Raw genomic sequence first — 17325 nt, 5'->3', positions numbered from 1 at the left:
TTTTAAATAAATCTGCAAGCCTCAAGTAAACAGACTAGTGACAGTTATTTTATGAAAATTACTTTTCTCAATGAACTGATTACTGAAAATAAAATTTTAATTACAGTTCTCATGCTTCTATGTCTTTTCCCTGCATGGTAAACATCCTTTCTCACTTTTCCTGATAACGTACTTGTCTTTTAAGTCTCAGTTTAAGCATCATCGGCTCTTTGGAAATACTCCTGACATGTGCTACCTCCTCCACTCAAACTGCCAGTGAGGGTCAGGGCTCCTTTTCTTTTTTTCCCTGTTTGTGTGTGTGTGTGTGTGTGTGTGTGTGTGTTTTTAACACAATGTCTTGCTCTGTCACCCATGCTAGAATCCAGTGCTGCAATCGTGGCTCACTGCAGCCTGGAACTCCAGGGCTCAAGCAATCCTCCTACCTCAGCTTCCCGAGTAGCTGGGACCACAGGCATACACCACCATGCCTGACTAATTCTTTTATTTTTTTGTAGAGATGAGGTCTTGCAATGTTGCCCAGGCTGATCTCAGACTCCTCAAGCAATTCTCCAACCTCAGTCTTCCAAAGCACTGTGATTACAGGCCTGAGCCACCACACCCAGCCCAGGCCCCTTTATTTTTATTATTTTTTAAAATTATTATTGTACTTTAAGTTCTAGGGTACATGTGCACAATGTTCAGGTTTGTTACATATGTATACATGTGCCAAGTTGGTGTGCTGCACCGTTAACTCGTCATTTACATTAGGTATATCTTCGAATGCTATCCCTCCCCCACCACCCACCCCACGACAGGCCCTGGTGTGTGATGTTCCCCACTCTGTGTCCAAGTGTTCTCATTGTTCAATTCCCACCTATGAGTGACAACATGTGATGTTTGGTTTTCTGTCCTTGTGATAGTTTGCTCAGAATAATGGTTTCCAGCTTCATCCATGTCCCTACAAAGGACATGAACTTACCCTTTTTATGGCTGCATAGTATTCCATGGTGTATATGTGCCACATTTTCTTAATCCAGTCTATCGCTGATGGACATTTGGGTTGGTTCCAAGTCTTTGCTATTGTGAACAGTGCCTCAATAAACCTACATGTACATGTGTCTTTATAGCAGCATGATTTATAATCCTTTGGGTATATGCCCAGTAATGAGATGGCTGGGTCAAATGGTATTTCTAGTTCTAGATCCTTGAGGAAGCGCCACACTGTCTTCCACAATGGTTGAACTAGTTTACAGTCCCACCAACAGTGTAAAAGCATTCCTCTTTCTCCACATCCTCTCCAGCACCTGTTGTTTCCTGACTTTTTAATGATCACCATTCTAACTGATGTGGGAGGGTATCTCATTGTGGTTTTGATTTGCATTTCTCTCATGGCTAGTGGGATGATGAGCATTTTTTCATGTGTCTGTTAGCTGCATAAATGTCTTCTTTTGAGAAGTGTCTGTTCATATCCTTCGCCCACTTTTTGATGGGGTTGTTTGTTTTTTTCTTGTAAATTTGTTTACATTCTTTGAAGCTTCTGGATATTAGCCCTTTGTCAAATGGGTAGATTGTAAAAATCTTCTCCCATTCTGTAGGTTGCCTGTTCACTCTGATGGTAGTTTCTTTTGCTGTGCAGAAGCTCTTTAGTTTAATTAGATCCCATCTGCCAATTTTGGCTTTTGTTGCATTGCTTTTGGCATTTTAGTCATGAAGTCCTTGCCCATGCCTATGTCCAGAATGATATTGCCTAGGTTTGCTTCTAGGGTTTTTATGGTTTTAGATCTAACATTTAAGTCTTTAATGCATCTTAAATTAATTTTTGTATAAGATGTAAGGAAGGGATCCAGTTTCAGCTTTCTACATACGGCTAGCCAATTTTCCCAGCACCATTTATTAAACAGGGAATCCTTCCCTCATTTCTTGTTTTTGTCAGGTTTGTCAAAGATCAGATGGTTGTAGATGTGTGGTATTATTTCCCGGGACTCTATTCTGTTACACTGGTCTATATCTCTGTTTTGGTAACAGTACCATGCTGTTTTGGTTACTGTAGCCTTGTAGTATAGTTTGAAGTCAGATAGCATGATGCCTCCAGCTTTGTTCTTTTGGCTTAGGATTGTCTTGGCAATGCGGGCTCTTTTTTGGTTCCATATGAACTTAAAGTAGTTTTTTCCAATTCTGTGAAGAAAGTCATTGGTAGCTTGATGGGGATGGCATTGAATCTATAAATTACCTTGGGCAGTATGGCCCATTTTCACAATATTGATTCTTCCTATTCATGAGCATGGAATCTTCTTCCATTTGTTTGTGTCCTCTTTTATTTCGTTGAACAGTGGTTTGTAGTTCTCCTTGAAGAGGTCCTTCACATCCCTTGTAAGTTGGATTCCTAGGTATTTTATTCTCTTTGAAGCAATTGTGAATGGGAGTTCACTCATGATTTGGCTCTCTGTTTGTCTGTTACTGGTGTAGAGGAATGCTTGTGATTTTTGCACATTGATTTTGTATCCTGAGACTTTGCTGAAGTTGCTTATCAGCTTAAGGAGATTTTGGGCTGAGACGATGGGGTTTTCTAAATATACAATCATGTCATCTGCAAACAGGGACAATTTGATTTCCTCTTTTCCTAATTGAATACCCTTTAGTTCTTTCTCCTGCCTGATTGCCCTGGCCAGAACTTCCAACACTATGTTGAATAGGAGTGGTGAGAGAGGGCATCCCTGTTTTGTGTCAGTTTTCAAAGGGAATGCTTCCAGTTTTTGCCTATTCAGTATGATATTGGCTGTGGGTTTATCATAAGTAGCTCTTATTATTTTGAGAGATGTCCCATCAATACTAGTTTATTGAGAGTTTTTAGCACAAAGGGCTATTGCATTTTGTTGAAGGCCTTTTCTGCATCTATTGAGATAATCATGTGGTTTTTGTCTTTGGTTCTCTTTATGTGATGGATTACGTTCATTGATTTGCATATGTTGAACCAGCCTTGCATCCCAGGGATGAAGCCAACTTGATCATAGTGGATAAGCTTTTTGATGTGCTACCGGATTCAGTTTGCCAGTATTTTACTGAGGATTTTTGCATTGATGTTCATCAGGGATATTGGTCTAAAATTCTCTTTTTTTGTTGCGTCTCTGCCAGGCTTTGGTATCAGGATGATGTTGGCCTCATAAAATGAATTGGGGAGGATTCCCTCTTTTTCTAATAGTTTCAGAAGGAATGGTACCAGCTCCTCTTTGTACCTCTGGTAGAATTCAGCTGTGAATCCATCTGGTCCTGGACTTTTTTTGGTTAGTAGGCTATTAATTATTGCCTCAATTTCAGAACCTGTTATTGGTCTATTCAGGGATTCATCTTCTTCCTGGTTTAGTTTTGGGAGGGTGTATGTGTCCAGGAATTTATCCATTTTTTCTAGATTTTCTAGCTTATTTGCATAGAGGTGTGCATAAGATTTGCATATAGTATTCTCTGATAGTAGTTTGTATTTCTGTGGGATCGGTGGTGATATCCCCTTTATCATTTTTTATTGTGTCTATTTGATTCTTCTCTCTTTTCTTCTTTATTAGTCTTGCTAGCGGTCTATCAATTTTGTTGATGTTTTCAAAAAAACAGCTTCTGGATTCATTTATTTTTTTGAAGGATTTTTTGTGCCTCTATCTCCTTCAGTTCTGCTCTGATCTTAGTTATTTCTTGCCTTCTGCTAGCTTTTGAATGTGTTTGTTCTTTTCATTGTGATGTTAGGGTGTCAATTTTAGATCTTTCCTGCTTTCTCTTGTGGGCATTTAGTGCTATAAATTTCCTTCTACACACTTCTTTAAATGTGTCCCAGAGATTCTGGTATGTTGTATCTTTGTTCTCATTGGTTTCAAAGAACATCTTTATTTCTGCCTTCATTTCATTATGTACCCAGTAGTCATTCAGGAGCAGATTGTTCAGTTCCCATGTAGTTGTGCGGTTTTGAGTGAGTTTCTTAATCCCGAGTTCTAGTTTGATTGCACTGTGGTCTGAGAGACTGTTTGTTATAATTTCTGTTCTTTTATATTTGTTGAGGAATGCTTTACTTCCAACTATGTGGTCATTTTTGGAATAAGTGCAATGTGGTGCTGAGAAGAATGTATATTCTGTTGATTTGGGGTGGAGAGTTCTGTAGATGTCTATTAGGTCCACTTGGTGCAGAACTGAGTTCAAATCTTGGATATCCTTGTTAACTTTCTGTCTCGTTGATCTGTCTAATGTTGACAGTGGGGTAGTAAAGTCTCCCACTATTATTGTGTGGGAGTCTAAGTCTCTTTGTAAGTCTCTAAGGACTTGCTTTATGAATCTGGGTGCTCCTATATTGGGTGCATATATATTTAGGATAGCTAGCTCTTCTTGTTGAATTGATCCCTTTACCATTATGTAATGGACTTCTTTGTCTCTTTTGATCTTTGTTGGTTTAAAGTCTGTTTTATCAGAGACTAGGATTGCAACCCCTGCCTTTTTTTGCTTTCCATTTGCTCGGTAGATCTTCCTCCTTCCCTTTATTTTGAGCCTATGTGTGTCTCTGCACATGAGATGGGTCTCCTGAATACAGCACACTGATGGGTCTTGACTCTATCCAATTTGCCAGCCTGTGTCTTTTAATTGAAGCATTTAGCCCATTTACATTTAAAGTTAATATTGTTATGTGTGAATTTGATCCTGTCGTTATGATGTTAGCTGGTTATTTTGCTCGTTAGCTGATACAGTTTCTTCCTAGCATCAACGGTCTTTACATTTTGGCATGTTTTTGCAGTGGCTGGTACCGGTTGTTCCTTTCCATGTTTAGTGCTTCCTTAAATCTCTCAGCATTTGTTTGTCTGTAAAAATTTTATTTCTCCTTCACTTATGAAACTTAGTTTGGCTGGATATGAAATTCTGGGTTGAAAATTATTTTCTTTAAGTATGTTGAATATTGACCCCCACTCTCTTCCGGCTTATAGAGTTTCTGCTGAGAGATCCACTGTTAGTCTGATGGGCTTCCCTTTGTGGGTAACCCGACCTTTATCTCTGGCTGCCCTTAACATTTTTTCCTTCATTTCAACTTTGGTGAATCTGACAATTACATGTCTTGGAGTTGCTCTTCTTGAGGAGTATCTTTGTGGCATTCTCTGTATTTCCTGAATTTGAATGTTGGCCTGCCTCGCTATGTTGGGGAAGTTCTCGTGGATAATATCCTGAAGAGTGTCTTCCAACTTGGTTCCATTCTCCCCGTCACTTTCAGGTACATCAATCAGACGTAGATTTGGTCTTTTCACATAGTCCCATATTTCTTGGAGGTTTTGTTTGTTTCTTTTTACTCTTTTTCCTCTAAACTTCTCTTCTCGCTTCCTTTCATTCATTTGATCTTCAATCACTGATACCCTTTCTTCCAGTTGATGGAATCGGTTACTGAAGCTTGTGCATTTGTCATGTAGATCTTGTGCCACAGTTTTCAGCTCTATCAGGTCATTTAAGGACTTCTCTACATTGGTTATTCTAGTTAGCCATTCGTCTAATCTTTTTTCAAGGTTTTTAGCTTCTTTGCGATGGCTTCGACCTTCCTCCTTTAGCTCGGAGAAGTTTGATCATCTGAAACCTTCTTCTCTCAACTCATCAAAGTCATTCTCCATCCAGCTTTGTTCTGTTGCTGGCAAGGAGCTGCGTTTCTTTGGAGGGGGAGAGGCGCTCTGATATTTAGAATTTTCAGCTTTTCTGCTCTGTGTTTTCCCCATCTTTGTGGTTTTACCTACGTTTGGTCTTTGATGATGGTGATGTACAAATGGGGTTTTGGTGTGGATGTCCTTTCTGTTTGTGAGTTTTCCTTCTAACAGTCAGGACCCTCAGCTGCAGGTCTGTTGGAGTTTTTGCTGGAGGTCCACTCCAGACCCTGTTTGCCTGGGTATCAGCAGTGTAGGCTGCAGAAGAGTGAATATTGCTGAACAGCAAATGATGCTGCCTGATCCTTCCTCTGGAAGCATTGTCTCAGAGGGGTACCCGGCCGTGTGAGGTGTCAGTCTGCCCCTACTAGGGGGTGCCTCCCAGTTAGCCTACTCGGGGGTAAGGGACCCACTTGAGGAGGCAGACTGTCCATTCTCAGATCTCAAACTCCATGCTGGGAGAACCACTACTCTCTTCAAAGCTGTCAGACAGGGACATTTAAATCTGCAGAGATTTCTGCTGCCTTTTGTTTGGCTATGCCCTGTCCCCAGAGGTGGAGTCTACAGAGGCAGGCAGGCCTCCTTGAGCTGCCGTGGGCTCCCCCCAGTTCGAGCTTTCCAGCCACTTTGTTTACCTACTCAAGCCTCAGCAATGGTGGACGCCCCTCCCCCAGCCTTGCTGTTGCCTTGCAGCTAGATCTCAGACTGCTGTGCTAGCAATGAGGGAGGTCCCAAGGGTGTGGAACCCTCCAAGTCAGGTGCAGGATATAATCTCCTGGTGTGCCATTTGCTAAGACCCTTGTATTAGGGTGGGAGTGACCTGATTTTCCAGGTGTTGTGTGTTACAGTTTCCCTTGGCTAGGGAAGGGAATTCCCTTACCCCTTGTGCTTCCCAGGTGAGGTGATGCCTTGCCCTGCTTCAGCTCTCGCTCAGTGGGCCGCACCCACTGTCCTGCCCCCACTGTCTGACATGCCCCAGTGAGATGCACAGTATTAGGGTGGGAGTGTCCCGATTTTCCAGGTACCATGTGTCATGACTTCCCTTTGCTAGGAAAGGGAATTCCCTGACTCCTTGCACTTCCCGGGTAAGGCAATGCCCTGCCCTGGTCCGTGGGCTGTACCCACTGTCTGACAAGCCCCAGTGAAATGAACCTAGTACCTCAGTTGGAAATGCAGAAATCACCTGTCTTCTGCGTCACTCACGCTGGGAGCTGCAGACTGGAGGTGTTCCTATTCGGCCATCTTGGAACCTCCTAGGGCCCCTTTATTTTTTAGCATCCTGTAGTTAACTCAATTACAGAAGTTCTCCATAATATGATAAAAAATTTTATTGTCTGACTTATAGATCAGAAGAAGACAATGTTTAGTCAGATTCAATGACCACCAATATTTTCTTATCACAGTATCTCCATTTATACGTTATTAATTTTGACTGATGGTATAAAATCTTAAATTTGTTTATCCAGGAAACTTCATTAAGGACTATAAATCCTAAATTATCATATATCCAAAATACATATCTGTGGGTGTAGATGTGCATGACAGCCTAGCTGACCAGATGTCACATTTTTAAATATGAGGAAATACAATGTCTGCTACCAAACAGAGGCAAGGAGTTATATGTATGGAATTTGCTGGATTAACAGAAGCACATTTTGGTGCTCCTATGATCAGGATTAACAATATGCACTCAGCTGGAAAACTTTGTTCTATGAGCTTTGTTTTGGGGAACATAAACTAAGACATGCAAGCAAAGCTATAAACTCAATGAATATACTTTTGTTTTACCTAATAGCTTTATTTATGTGTCCTTCATATGTGCTTCTGATATCCTATCCTGCCGACTGCCTTCTTTTCAGAATCCAGTGTCTACATAGTGTGTATTAGCTTTCAATTTATATTAAAACTTACTTATTTGATGGGCATCATTCTCATGCTCTTCCCCTACAAATGACCTAATGTTATCTCATTTCTCCTTTTCTACCCTATTGACCCCTTCTATTGCCCTTCAATGAGGAACTTGTTGAACTGAGATCTTTTGCCTTACTTGGCCTCTTTGCTTATAGATGTCAAGAAACGGATTGGTTGTATATCACTTGAGAACACTAATGTTATTAATTTTTGTATTTATTGTGTCTCATACCATGTTAGATGTGTAATACATGTGAAATGAACTAACATATTGTTGAGGTAAGTTATTCTTATTGAAGTTTCAATATTCTTGTTGAAGGCTCTTACTGTAAAAAAGGAAATTTTTGAAAAACCTTCTGAATAAATTTATTACAGCACCTAAAAAAATTGAATTTGGTAAAAACTCTTCTCTTCTCTTCTAGTATCTACTTGTAGTTTACAAGTCTCAGACCAGCTTGACTTATTTTCCCATTGATTTTTTTCTTCTATATGATTGTAAGATTCTTTTTATAATCCTTCAGGTTCAGGTTCAGTTATGCATCAAAAAAACGTATGATTTGATTCTTTTTTTTTTTTGAGACAGAGTCTTGCTCTGTTGCCCAGACTGGAGTGCAGTGGCGTGATCTTGGCTCACTGCAACCTCCGCCTCCTAGGTTCAAGCTATTCTCCTGCCTCAGCCTCCCAAGTAGCTGGGATTACAGGTGCCCACTTCACGGCCGGCTAATGTTTTTGTATTTTTAGTAGAGATGGGGTTTCACCACGTTGGCCAGGCTGGTTTCAAACTGCTGCCCTCAAGTGATCCGCCCATCTCAGCCTCACAAAGTGCTAAGATTACAGGTGTGAGCCACTGCACCCAGTCAAAAATGTACGACTATTAATGGGGGAATCATACAATGGGAAATATACAATGAATACTTTGAATCTAGACTTTCAACCTAACTTTCTTTCATGAAAGTTTTCTTCTGATTTGTCTTTGAGTTCTCTTTTTTAAAAATATGAGTTATGTGAATGTATGATCTCTGCTGTCTGCTTTCCACATCTAGCATTTTTTTTTCTGCAGTAGTTTTCATCTCTGACTATTCGAGCTTCATTTTATATGATCTTTCATAAGTTTGGTCTCTTTATCATTGATTTTATTTTCAGCAGTGTTGATTCTACCATTTGCTTTTTCTAAGATGCTTTTCCTTTACTTAATGGTCTGCTCTCAGTTTATTTGACAGCTGCTCTGCCAGCTCACTTATCATCCAATCTTATAATTATTTCATGTCTAATCTCTTATGTCATCAGTACCATTACTACTTTAATTTCTCTTAGAATATAGAAAATTTTACCTGAAAAATTATCCCATTTCCTGAGGTAGTTCTTCCTCCAAAATATATCTATCATGTGCTTTTACTTGTTAGGTCATCTCTGCCTCTCCCTCTGCTCCTGCTCCTTCCTCCCTGTGCCTGCCATCCCATTTATTTTTATAATAATGGTCTCTACAGATAAGACCCATGTTCAATCCATTTTGCCTTTTGCTGGTTTCTCAACTTTGACTATGAGTTCTCCTAGTCAGGTCTGCTGATTTCCAAAGAGGAGCGAGCAAAACTCACCTGTTTGAAAATGGTTTTCATTATAAAAATAATACAAGATCATTCCAGAAACTTTAGAAAAGTCTAAAAGAGAAAATTTAAATGACTCATAATCTTAATATCCAGAAATAGATTCTATTAACATTTTGGGATATTTCTTTCCAGTATTTTTTCATGCATGTGTATTATTTCCACAGTTGAGACAGGCATAGGTGTACCCTTGCATCATACTTTTCCACTCACATTATCTATAAGCATTATTCTACATTATCGAAAGCTTTTGAAAAACATTCCATATAACTGTTATATCCCCTCATGTGACTGCATTATCTTTTACTTAACTGTTCCTCTAAATGTGTGAGAGAAAGCTGAAACAAAATTCCTGTGCCCACAACTGTCTTTTTATTGTTATCCTATTTATTTTTTTGTTTCTATGATAAAACATGGCTCTAAGTTCCTAAATTACCAAAAAAAAAAAAAAAAAGAAAGAAAGAAAGAAGACAAACCTTGACCTTCTTTTCCTTTATAACTAAAAACTAAGAAAGAGACTTATGCTTTCAGCCAAGGCAGAGTAATTGGAACTGGATTTTGCCCTTCTGCAATAAATCACTAAAACACTGGACAAAACGTGTGAAACAGCTGATACCAGACATTATGTAACAGGTAGCAAAAGACAGCAATCCCTGAGATATGAGGGGAAAAAATCAGGCAAGCAAGCTGGCCATATTCCCTGGCTTTCTATCTAGAGGCAATTTCTAGACTGCAATAGAACAATCTAAATGAGTTTAAGAGACAGTTCTCAGAGTTTTGGGATGCTGAAACAGTTGGAATTTGCACAGTAGAGTTCATCACAGGAAAATGCTATGCAGAAGAAAAGCTCCGGATATCTGCACAGGGAATGTAATCTTTGGCTGAATAACAAATTGCATATGCAGAGTTGGGCAAAGAATAATACACATAATCTGGGAGATATAAGCATTCTGAATAGTCAAAGCTGAAACACCTCAATGAACACCACAGGGATTCAGTAAAGAGCTTAGAAAGGTCCTAAAACCTAACACCTAGAAGGGATAAAACAGACCTGGAATAATGGCTAATCTACATTCACCCTATCAAAACTTAAAAATAAGCCTCACGCCACTGCACTCCAGCCTGGGCAACAGAGTGAGACTCCGGCACGGGGGGAAAAAAAAGAAGCCTCAAAAAGATCAACCTGATCTGCAAGAAACTTAACCACTTGCCAAAATAAAATTTGACACCCTTAAAGGAAGTAACAGAGACTCAATGTAATAATCACTACGTGCAGCATCCAATCATAACTTACTTTACTTGCAAAGAAGCAGGAAAATAGGACTCACAACCAGCGGGAAAAAAAATCAAACCATAGAAACAAAACCAGAAATGATGGAATTGGCAGACAAGGACTTTAAATAAGCTGACTTCTGCTTCTGGGAAGATGGAGATGTACTTTTCCCTATCCCTCCTCATACATACAATTTAAAACCTCTGGAAATTATATATAAAGCAAACATCAGGAGACCCCTGATGTTCAACATGGTGAAACCCCATCTCTACCTGAAAAGTAGAAAGAAGGAAGAACAGCTAGAACTATTCAAGACCTGAAGAACAACAGGATGGTGAGGTTCCCTCCTGTGGGAAATTTTTTTTTTTTTTTTAAGAGACAGGGTATTGCTTTGTTCCCCAGGCTGGAGTACGGTGACACAATCATGGCTCACTGCAGCCTCCACCTCCTGGCCTCGTGTGAGCCTCCTGCCTCAGCGTCCCAAGTTGCTTGGAGGACAGGTACACATCACACTGCCTGGCTAATTTTTTTAAAAAAAAATTTTGTAAAGATGGGTACTCACTACGTTGCTTAGGCTGGTCTCAAACTCTTGGCCTCAAGCAATTCTCCCATGTTGGCCTGCCAAAGCACTGGAATTACAAGTGTGAGCCACCAGGTTTATCTTTGACTCATATATCCCAGACTTAGAGTTGAAGAAGCCAGCAACCCAGAAATGCTGATGGAAACATACAAATGAGGCCCCCATAAAAGTCTGTTCTCTTTAGCCAAAGAAGCAGGAAAAGGGCAACTTAATAAAAGATAAAACTTTTAGACAATAACTGTTCTACTAAAGCAAATACCACGGGGAAAAACTGTGGCTCCACCTCCCCAACCATGCCAGCAAAGGCTAAGGGGAGCCTAGAATTCCACCCTCACAAGGCTGTCACGAGGAATCCTAACACCACTGCCAGGGTGATGTCACAGAATGCCAGGTAGGAACTGGAACTTTCATCCCAGCCAACCAGTATGAGCATGCTCCTCCCACAATGATATCAGTGGAGATCACCGGGAGTCAGAACCCTCTTTCCAGCAGTAACAGGTAACAAGGAGCACACCCCAAACCACAGCTCAGGTGTCAATGGAGGCTGAATAGGGAACCTGGATTTCTAGCTATATCTGGAGGAAGCAGTGCCTCCCCTTCTCTTGAAGAATAATGTCTAAAAAGAGCTAACTAAAACAGAAAGTTCAAATAAGATCCACAAAGAGAAACAGAGTAACAATCTATTTTATAGAATGAGATGTTGCCCAATCTGAAAAAAGAGAAGATAAGGCCAGTCGCAGTGGCTCACACCTGTAATCTTAGCATTTTGGGAGGCTGAGGTGGGCGGATCACCTGAGGTCAGGAGTTCAAGACCAGCCTGGCCAACATGGTGAAACCCCATCTCTACCAAAAATACAAAAAGTAGGTGGGCATGGTGGGTACACATGCCTGTAATCCCAGCTACTCGGGAGGCTGAGGAATGAGAATCACTTGAACCTAGGAGGCAGATGTTGCAGCGAGCCAAGATCATGCCACTGCACTCCAGCCTGAGTGACAGAGCAAGACTCTATTTCAATCAATCAATCAGTCAATCAATAAAATAAGCATATGAAAAGATACTCAATATCATTAATCATTTGGGAAAAGCAAATCAAAACCACAATGAGATACCACTTCACACCCACTGGGATGGCTATTACCAAAAAAAAAAAAAAAAAAAGGAAAAAGAAAATGTTGGGGAAAATGCAGAGAAATTGGAATGCTTGGGTATTGCTGATGGGAACGTAATATGGTACAGCCGCTATGGAAAACAGTATGGCAGTTCCTCAAGAAGTTAAACATATAATTACCACAAGATCTAGCAATTTCAGTTCTGAGTATGTACACAAAAGAATTGAAAGCAGGGACTCAAACAGATATTTGTACACAAATGTTCGAAGCAGCAATATTCATAATAGCTGAAAGGTAGAAACAACCCAAATATCCATTGACAGGTGAATGGATAAACAAAATGTAGCATATCCTTACAATGGAATATTATTATGCCATAAAAAGGATAAGAATTCTGACACATGTTACAACATGCATAAACCTTGGAGACACTGTGCTAAGTGAAATAAGCCAGAAATAAAAAGACAAATATTAGGTAATTCCACTTACATGAAGTATCTAGAAAAGACAAATTCACAGAGGCAGAAAGCAGAACGGTGGTAAGTAGCGTTGGGAAAGGGGGACAACTGGTGGTTATTATTTAGTGAGTATAGAGTTTCAGTTTGATAAGATGAAAAATTCTGGAGATGAATCATGGTGGTGCTTGTAAAACAATGTGAATGTACTTAATGCCACTGAACTGCACACTTAAAAATCATTAAAATAGGCCAGGTGTGGTGACTCTTGCCTTTAATCCCAACACTTTGGGAGGTGGAGGCAGGCAAATCACTTGAGCCCAGGAGTTCGAGACCAGCCTGGGAAACATAGTGAATCCCTGTCTCTACAAAAAATAAAAAAATTAGCTGGGCATGGTGGAATACGCCTGCAGTCCCAGCTACTCAGGAGGCTGGGGCAGGAGGATCACCTGAGGCTGGGGAGGTCGAGGCTGTAGTAAGCTATGATAGTGCCATGGCACTCCAGCCTGGGCAACAAAGTGAGACCCTGTCTCAAAATGTAAATAACTAAATCATTAAAATAGTAATTTTTGTTATGTATATTTTGCCACAGTAAAAAGTTTGGTTAAAACATTAAGATTCAAAGTCTAATGACAAATTATGAAAATGTCAGTTTCCACTGGAAATCACTTATACAAAAAATCAGGAAGATCTCAAACTGAATGTAAAGAAATGGCAACATCAAGATGAAAAAGACGTTAGAATTATCTGATAAAGATTTTAAAGCACTCATGATAACAATGTTTCAAGAGATGGTTATAAATATACCTGAAAAGAAGGGGCAATGCTACTAAATAATATTTAAAAGTTCCATTCACAAGCAGTATTTAACTATTGTAAATCTGGCCAGGTGTGGTGGCTAACACCTGTACTCCCAGCACTTTGGGAGGCCAAGGCAGGCAGATCCCTTGAGGTCAGGAGTTTGAGACCAGCCTGGCAAACATGCTGAAACCCCATCTCTACTAAAAATACAAAAATTAGTCTGGTGTGGTGGCATGCACTTGTAGTCCCAGCTTTTCAGGAGGCTAAGGCAGGAAAATCGCTTGAACCTGGGAGGCAGATGTTGCAGTGAGCCAATATTGTACCACTGCACTCTAGCCTGGGTGACAGAGCAAGATTCTGTCTCAAAATAAATAAGCAAATAAATAAATAAAATAATTATTATAAATCTATATGCAACTTATAACATAGCCTCCAAATATGTAAGGCAAATGACAGAATTACAAGAAAAATAGACAAATTCACAATTATAGTGAGATGTTTCCCATAAGTCTCTCAGTAATTGATAGGAAAAAAATATGAGAATAAAGATTTGAACAGCATAATTAACAAACCTACACAATAACACACAACAACTGAAGAGTACTCACTACTTTGAAGAAATATTTTAAAGAAAATATTTACAAAAATTGTCCACATGTTGGGCCATAAAGCAGGCTTTACTAAGAGCGTAGTTTAGTTTTTGTTATCTTTCAATATCCCAAGCAACAAACCACAAGCTTTTGTGGTGAATTATGAACTTGTAACTATTTGGTTTATAGAGAATAACATTTTAAAAAATGAATTTTACAATGTACTTTTTCCTCAACAAATTTCTATCTTGTTTATAATAATTTCTTTTCATGAAACTAATATTCTCAATTTGTTTAAGATTGACTTCTGCTACACCTTTCTCTCAGCTGGGCCAGAAAGAAGAAGTAACACTAGCAGCTGTGAAGAGGCAAAATGTCACTTAAGTTAATATTAAACTACCCTTCCTTACAAAAGAAACTTTATATGCCCAAACAGAAAAGCTTCAGAGAAACCAGCTCTAGTTTTCATTTCATTGATGTTTTGTTATATATGAAAAGTCTCTTGAACAAATTAGACATTTTAGACCTTTTCTCATCTAATCTGATATTTAGTTTCCTGGGAAGTTCAGTCCATGTTCAACTTTAAATTGTATATTATATATCTCAGTTCATGTTCAATTTCAAATTGTATACTATTCATTTTGCCTATTAATACTGCTATTATATATTGAAGTATGACAAATTACTGGCCAAATAAAACAACAACAAAATATTTGGAGGAAAAAAAAGTACAGCTACAAAGTTGTTCCCTCAGAACCTCTTAACTTGTTTCTTTCTGAGACTTCTCTTTTTGTATTTTGTGAATTTTATGCTATATGAAGACACTATTTTTAGCACCTGTTTTTCCTAGCTTCCTGTTTATATTTTGGTATCTGTGTATACCATATTACTTTGGATTCCTAGCATGGAGAAAACATTGCAAGTTTATGTTCTCCCTAAATGCAAAGCATGAATATAAAGGGAAAAAATTACTAACAGCATAAATCTTCCAAAAGTACTTTTCCTACATCTATAAATATCTCCGAGAAATTAAAATCCTTAGGAACCTAAAATTGGTCAAGGAAACAGATGTCTGAGTTCTCCTAAGTATAGCATAGGGAATAAAGTTTGGCACCAACAATAATTCCAACCAAAGTACACGTCAAAAAGATTGTCTGATTATGCCTTTAGAATGTCTGAAGATAAAATATTTTAACCCTTCTTGGGTAAGAATTTTTAAGTTTTCAATTTTTAAAAAATACTTTATCCTTTCTTCAGATACGTTGATGTGCATGGGGAAAAAGTATTTATCTAAAATTATGGGAATTATATTTTGGCAAATTTTGCTTTTTTGTATATATGTTACGTCATCAACTAGATTATAAATAATGTGCCAGAAAAACAGCTTAGTTCATAATTCTATTATCCATTATGCCTAACGCCACACATGGTACATAGTAGGTTCTCAACAAATATTGGCAGAATGTGAAATCATTAAATAATCATGTAAAATATTACTTAAAATTAATAGTAAAAAAGGAGGCTATTTTATTCTTAATCATATTTTAATGAAGACTATTTTAAACTCTATGCAGTGCTGATACACACAAATATTTAAACTATTTATGTGCCTCAACTTGACATAATTTCATAACTTGATGGCAATCACATTTAAATATATTAGAATATTTTTGTAATAATGCTATTCTAGAATAGCAACTTTAATAGCTGGGAAAACATGTTAATAATGGCCATTAACCTGAAGGAAACAGGGAACATTAAACATTTTTTTCAGAAATAAATGTATAAGTTTAAACATTCCACTATAATATTTATGAGCAAACCTCAAATTAAAATTTATAAAATGCAAACCATTCAATGTTTCAGTTAGAGAATAATTTAGACTATATTTTGTAATTTTTTCAGTGTATGCATGGATGAATACTATATCAAAAGATTCCTTTCTCCTTTAGTGTCTTTGACTATTACTATCTAGAGAAGAGGTTTTGCCGTGTTGTCCTGGCTAGTCTCTTTTTTTTTTTTTTGAGACGGAGTCTTGCCCTGTCACCGAGGCTGAAGCGCAGTGGTATGATCTTGACTCACTGCAACCTCCGCCTCTAGGGTTTAAATGATTCTCCTGCCTCAGCCTCCCCAGTAGCTGGGATTACAGGTGCATGCCACCACACCCAGCTAATTTTTGTATCTTTAGTAGAGATGGGGTTTCACCATGTTGGTCCGGCTGGTCTTGAACTCCTGATCTTGTGATCCGCCCACCTTGGCCTCCCAAAGTGCTGGGATTACAGGCATGAGCCACTGTGCCCGGCCCCTGACTATTACTATCTAAATGCCAAAATAAATTCTCCTTGAATGCCAAGACCAAGGCAATCCTACTAAAGCCCTTGATTATCAATAAGTATGATCTTAGTAAACACAAATAAAAGATTTGTTTTTACCTTCAAGACTGCTATGAATGGTACAAAGTTAGCTCTTTGGAGTCCATTTTTATAGAGATCTGAAAGAAAAAGATGATATTAGTTTTTTACTTAGCCTAAATCATGATGTTAGTTTATTGTTTAGCCTGGCAAATAAAGCTTTCTACTGATTTAAAAAAAAAAAAGGAGCAAAAAGAAAAATAGACCAAAATTGATTTCTCTTCAGGTCCTACACACATTTTATTTTAATTTTAATAAAAGAAAAAAGTTAACAGCTACAGAAAGAAGATCAAAAGGTATTCAATCAAATTAGCTTTAAACTGTTATAAGAGGCAATAAAAGAATTTGGAAGGTATCGCTTCCAAAATTCGAAGCCAATAACCCAACATAAGAAGATTAGATACGTAAAAGCATTTAAAACTTGAATATATAGCATTCCACTAGGAAAAAAAAATCTCTCCTTTTCTCAATGTATAATAAAAATTCTTAGTAAATAACTTGGATGGGCTCAGTGGCTCATACCTGTAATCCTAGCACTTTGGGAGGCCACTTGAGGTCAGGAGTTTGAGATTAGCCTGGCCAACATGGTGAAACCCCAACTCTACTAAAAATACAAAAATACAAAAATTACCCAGGCATGCTAATGGGCACCTGTAAGCCCAACTACTCAGGGGGTGAGGCAGGAGAATCGCTTGAACCAGGGAGGTAGAAGTTACAGTTAGCCAAGATCACACCACTGCACTTCAGCCTGGATGACAGAGCGAGACTATCTCAAAAAAAAAAAAAAAGAAAAAAAGAATTAAACACTGTGTAATAAGATTAGCCTTTTTAGAAAATACATCAATAGACAGACCTGCTCATGTATTTGCATTATATATATAATGCAAACACATATATTTGATATCAAGGTTTTAAAAAGTCACTTTAAATGAAATTGCCTAAAAATTAAAACTCCATTCTTTG

At 38.5% G+C, this 17325-nt stretch overlaps 1 protein-coding gene across 6 annotated transcripts in view; it reads right to left on the bottom strand.

Annotated features, from left to right (window-relative positions):
- Positions 1–17325, bottom strand: part of AFG1L (AFG1 like ATPase) — a 253080-nt gene that overhangs the window by 123804 nt on the left and 111951 nt on the right. For all 6 annotated transcript variants that reach the window (XR_013416155.1, XR_001444556.3, XM_077999234.1 and 3 more), the window contains one exon: positions 16384–16442. Coding sequence is in view for 4 of the 6 variants with exons in the window: in XM_077999234.1 (XP_077855360.1) it covers positions 16384–16442 (59 nt within the window). In the remaining 2 variants the exon portion in view is untranslated. The remainder of the gene's footprint in view (positions 1–16383; positions 16443–17325) is intronic.

This window comes from Macaca mulatta, chromosome 4, assembly GCF_049350105.2.
Source record: "Macaca mulatta isolate MMU2019108-1 chromosome 4, T2T-MMU8v2.0, whole genome shotgun sequence".
Taxonomy (NCBI): Eukaryota; Metazoa; Chordata; class Mammalia; order Primates; family Cercopithecidae; genus Macaca; species Macaca mulatta.
The sequence above is the reverse complement of the archived record's forward strand: the minus strand, read 5'-3'. Positions and strand labels throughout refer to the sequence as shown.